The sequence below is a fragment of the Cucurbita maxima genome, unplaced genomic scaffold, assembly GCF_002738345.1.
Source record: "Cucurbita maxima cultivar Rimu unplaced genomic scaffold, Cmax_1.0 Cma_Scf00001, whole genome shotgun sequence".
Taxonomy (NCBI): Eukaryota; Viridiplantae; Streptophyta; class Magnoliopsida; order Cucurbitales; family Cucurbitaceae; genus Cucurbita; species Cucurbita maxima.
The window spans coordinates 9,893,147-9,897,879 of record NW_019272017.1 but is presented as its reverse complement, the minus strand read 5'-3'; the positions used below and the strand labels follow the sequence as shown (position 1 = coordinate 9,897,879).

At 31.7% G+C, this 4,733-nt stretch overlaps 2 protein-coding genes and 1 long non-coding RNA gene across 6 annotated transcripts in view; 1 reads left to right on the top strand and 2 right to left on the bottom strand.

The window, feature by feature from the left end:
* The window catches only part of LOC111493399, a 631,558-nt gene that overhangs the window by 63,654 nt on the left and 563,171 nt on the right, over positions 1-4,733 (bottom strand). The window lies entirely within an intron of this gene.
* LOC111492504 (CLP protease regulatory subunit CLPX2, mitochondrial) overlaps positions 1-4,733 on the top strand; it is an 11,383-nt gene that overhangs the window by 5,801 nt on the left and 849 nt on the right. For all 3 annotated transcript variants that reach the window (XM_023141872.1, XM_023141863.1, XM_023141880.1), the window contains exons 6-13: positions 621-695; positions 777-854; positions 2,134-2,190; positions 3,614-3,684; positions 3,788-3,887; positions 4,051-4,155; positions 4,247-4,309; positions 4,422-4,544. In XM_023141872.1, the coding sequence (XP_022997640.1) occupies positions 621-695; positions 777-854; positions 2,134-2,190; positions 3,614-3,684; positions 3,788-3,887; positions 4,051-4,155; positions 4,247-4,309; positions 4,422-4,544 (672 nt within the window). The remainder of the gene's footprint in view (positions 1-620; positions 696-776; positions 855-2,133; positions 2,191-3,613; positions 3,685-3,787; positions 3,888-4,050; positions 4,156-4,246; positions 4,310-4,421; positions 4,545-4,733) is intronic.
* LOC111493369 (NADH dehydrogenase [ubiquinone] 1 beta subcomplex subunit 3-B-like) overlaps positions 1,326-4,733 on the bottom strand; it is a 17,917-nt gene continuing 14,509 nt past the window's right edge. Inside the window, exon 4 of the transcript XR_002719997.1 lies at positions 1,326-1,337. The gene's annotated coding sequence lies outside the window, so the exon portion shown is untranslated. The remainder of the gene's footprint in view (positions 1,338-4,733) is intronic.

The following is a 4,733-nucleotide window of genomic DNA, read 5'->3' as shown; positions in this document are numbered from 1 at the left end:
TTTTTTTTTTTTTTTTTTTTTTTTTTTTTTTTTTTTTTTTTTTTTTTTTTTTTTTTTTTTTTGTAAATATCACGTGTAATTACATTTGTATGGAGGAGGGATTTCATTTATCTTCTCATCTTTCTGTTTCAATTTTTTTACCATAAATAGAACAGCAATGGCTGATATTTCTTAATTTAGTATGAATTTGAAATGTTAGCAAAAGAAAAAAAATAGTGATTGATTCACAAAGAAATTGTAGACTTGGGATATTTTTGCTTGCCTATGGAATAAAAGAGAAGCTGCAGTTTTCATTATTTACTTACTACTGCCAGAAAGTTATGAGTTTACATACAAATGAAAAGTGGGTTGGTGTAGCTGATTTTTGAAAAATCTCAAGGAATTATTTTGCGATAAGTTTCCCCCTGGATGATGGATGTGGAGTCTGTATCCTTTTAGAAATATAGAATGAGAGCTCAACCTAGGCCCTACACCTAATAGTTTTTTCCCTAGCTTTTCATTTGAGGAAGTATATGAAATCTAAGATCAACTTTTCCGAAGTTTTGGGGAATATTTTCATGCCTTCGTTATTTGTCTTTTTTACCTTTCCTCATTTCGTACACTGTGCTTTAATTGTATAGGATGCAGAGTTCAATGTAGAAGCAGCTCAACGAGGGATAGTATATATTGATGAGGTCGATAAGATAACTAAGAAGGTATGGCATGGTCTAAGATCCATAGAGGCTATAGTTGTTTGACTTTATAGTATTTGTCATAACTTGCTTTTTTCTTATTAGAGTGAGAACGTAAACTCTGGCAGAGATGTATCTGGGGAGGGGGTCCAGCAGGCACTTCTGAAAATGCTTGAAGGAACCGTGGGTATTCAATTTGACAGTAATATTGTTCATTTTTTGTTGTTGTTGATGTGTGTGTGTATATTTTTTATTTTTTATTTTCTTAACTCGTCTTGTATTGCTTCATCTGTTTTCCTTGCTTAATCTCCTAGAAGTTGGATGAATCTTCAAATGGCTTTGATGTCAATTTGATGTTTTCGTTTGACTTATAATCTTTTCTCTCCATTTTGAAGCATATTTGTGTATTGGTTGACAAATATTTGACTTTTATTGTTAACACTAAGTGCACGTGTAAATTCGTTCTACACCTCAACTTATTTATTCTGCGACATGATTAGCCAGAACAGGTCAAAGGGCTACTAGGATTTTCGCCTAAGGAGGGTAAAGACACCATTAGACCATAGGATTTTGCTTGAACCTTAAACTGAGGGTCCTCAATAAGCTGAAGAAGGGCACCTGAAGCTTTGTTGGGCCAACACCACTGCAAATTGAATAAAATTAACCCTCTTTCCCAGCAAGCAGCAACAAATGGGCAAGAGAAGAAGAGGTGCATCATAGATTCCTCACGTTTACAAAAAATTCAAAAAATTCCTTAGGTTCTACCGTGAGTATTCAGCCTCTCAAAAGAGGAAATCCACAAGAAAACCTTGACCTTCTTAGGACGATCAAATTTTTGTCTACCCAGCTGCTTGTTTCTAGTGTGCAAAATCTAAAAGGAAAAGATTCTTTGATTTAATTCCTTTTAGATTTCGTACATTTGTGCTACATTAACATTCTCCAAGAGGGTCAGATTATGGCCTTTGCCAATTTTCTTTGATCTATGATCGCCCTCTCTAGTGTTTCAAACTTCTTGCTCTTCTTCCGTTTCTAGAGGTGGGATTCCATTTAATGGCGTTTTCAAGGGGGGGAACCTTGTAAACTTAAACAACCTGACACTACGGGACAACTTGAGTCATCTATTTTACTCCTATAACTACAGCATAACTTCTTGGAATTTAGCAGGGAACTGTGGGATATTCATATTATTCACTTTGAAGTCTTGCTTTGGAGCTCTTTCTTGGCTCTTCCGGGTCTTTTGTCATATCATCCACTGTATTTTTGTCTTTTTATAACTGAAAGTTGCCTTCCTAGTACCAAAAAAAAAAAAAAAAAAAAAAAAAAAAAAAAAAAAAAAAAAAAAAAAAAAAAAAAAAAAAACANAAAAAAAAAAAAAAAAAAAAAAAAAAAAAAAAAGGAAAAAAAGAAAAAAAAAACCTTTTGAAATTGTCAATTTACTTTAAAACCACTTACTTTCTTTCAGGTAGTGGATGTTCCTGACAAAGGTGCTCGAAAGCATCCTCAAGGTGATACAATTCAGGTGGAGTTGAACTGCAATTTAGTATTGTTTTTATTGGTTTTCTTCTTTGATATTCGTATAATGTGCAAATCGCATTCGAAGTTAGCTCTACCTTCAGCTTCCATTTAGGTACTTACATGGAAATTATATTAGCTTGTTCTTTGCCGGACCTTTCTCACTCAAATTGACGAGAAAGGTCTGGAAGTGATGAGCCACATTTAGTGGTTTGACATTGACAACTTGTTGGAGATGAGTCACCAAAAATGTAAAGGCCCGAGCGCAGGTCCTAACCCATGGATTTGATTGATTGGATCAAACTTTGAATCAGGCTTGGACAAGACGGTCCATTGGATTATTGACTATTTTATTTTTTGAAAAATAGTTTTTATAGATCAATTTGTACTCTGGTTTTAAATTTCATGAGTGAATTAACTTAGATCATTTGTCAGGATTTCGTTATGAAACTGTCAAATCATAAGTTTCACACATGTATAAAATTTCTTTAAATGTTGGAATTTATTTAACAATAGAGAGAAATGTTGAATCAAATGGATAGTAGAAGAAAGAGAGATGAAATAAGATTTTATTAAGGTTAAATTATAAATTTGGTCTATGATTTCTAGATTAGAGTTCATCCATTAGACTATTTACGAGAGTTTTTTTAGACCATAGAGACTATTTATGAGGTTTTATTAAACCATGTGCATTCTAAACTTTCAAAACTATAGACTAAATTTTGACTTTCTCAAGACTATAGGAACAAAATTTGTAATTTAGCCTTTTATTAATCACACCAATAGTATTCTTAGGTGAACTGATAACTTCATTTTTAAGGATCTAACGTGTGAAATATGATTTATATCCTCCAATCATAATAATAATTTTCTTGTTAATATTTCAATTATTAAATTTAAAGTGATCTTATAGTTAATAGTATAGATTTTTTTTTTCAATATAAAATTGTGGGTTTAATTGTTACATCGGCTATAGTTAGAGGTTTAATTATAGTATCTTTTATAGTTCAGACGTGATTTGTGCATTTTTAGATTGGTCATTAATGGAGGTTAAGCGGTATGGTTTAATTGTAATGATGTTGTAAGTTTGAGGGTACAATGGTAACAATCTTCAGTGTTTTTTGCATTCCAGAACATTTGTGAAGAATTTAAGAAATATTTTCCAAAAATCATCTGCTTTAAGTACTTATAGTTTCATACTGAAGTTCTAGTTTCTTAAATTTTTAATTGTCTAATTCATAGAACTATATTATTTTATGTACTTTTTTTAAAAAAGTTCAAACGTGGACCTTAGCAAATGAAAAAACTCCCCACTTTTTTGCCAGTTTGTGCTTATTTGGTCTTCTTTTTATTATTCTGTTAGAAAAAATACTACTGTTCTGGCAATGTATTTTGCCTTCTTAAGCCAAAATTTCTTTTATGCATGGCAGATTGATACAAAAAATATTCTCTTCATATGTGGTGGTGCATTTGTTGGCTTAGAGAAGTGCATCTCTGACAGGTAAGAATTGCTTCGTTCTAAATGTCAATAAAAAACTGATGAAGTTCTTTTTAGTCCGTTCAATAATCTGTGTGGAAATTGAATATCAACACTCTTTTTACAGGCAGCATGATTCTTCAATAGGCTTTGGAGCACCAGTTCGTGCTAGCATGAGAACTGGTGGATTGACAGATGATATAGTGACATCTTCGATACTGGAATCTGTAAGACCTTACACCATTAGAAGTAAAATTATTGTGTATTAATGTATCTTGTTATTTTTTCTTGGCATTTTCTGTACTGAGGCTCCAATTACTTTATTTGTTTCCCTCCATTTCACAACTTGTCTTCATTCAACTTCTGAAATGAAGGTCTCTTAACCTTTAGGTAGAAAGCAGTGATCTTGTTACTTATGGCCTCATACCCGAATTCGTCGGACGATTTCCTATTCTTGTGAGTTTGTCAGCTTTGAATGAGGACCAACTTGTTCAGGTTTGTCTAGTCTTTTGGGTCATCTTTTTCTGTTTGTTGCTTAACTCTGGAAGATACAACAATTTTCTTCATTCTTCTTTCTCTTTAATAGGTTCTTACGAAACCGAAAAATGCACTTGGTAAGCAGTACAAGAAGATGTTTAGAATGAATGATGTAAGTACCTTTTTACTTAAAAGAATTAAAAAAAAGAAACTCAAAAAAACTTGGTTGTAATTCCAATAGTGTTCTCGTGTGTTTACTCTCAAGCCTTTGTATGATTTTGCAGGTCGAATTACATTTCACTGAGAATGCTTTAAGAATGATTGCGAGGAAAGCAATGAAAAAGAACACAGGTGCTAGAGGATTAAGATCCATTTTAGAACACATTCTGACAGAAGCTATGTTTGAGGTATCACATTTTAGGGTACCATGTGTGTTTATTCTCCATCACTAGAAGTTGCAAAACAAATAAGGAAATAAAATATACAAAAAAAAAAAAAAAAAAAAAAAAAAAAAAAAAAAAAAAAAAAAAAAAAAAAAAAAAAAAAAAAAAAAAAAAAAAAAAAAAAAAAAAAAAAAAAAAAAAAAAAAAAAAAAA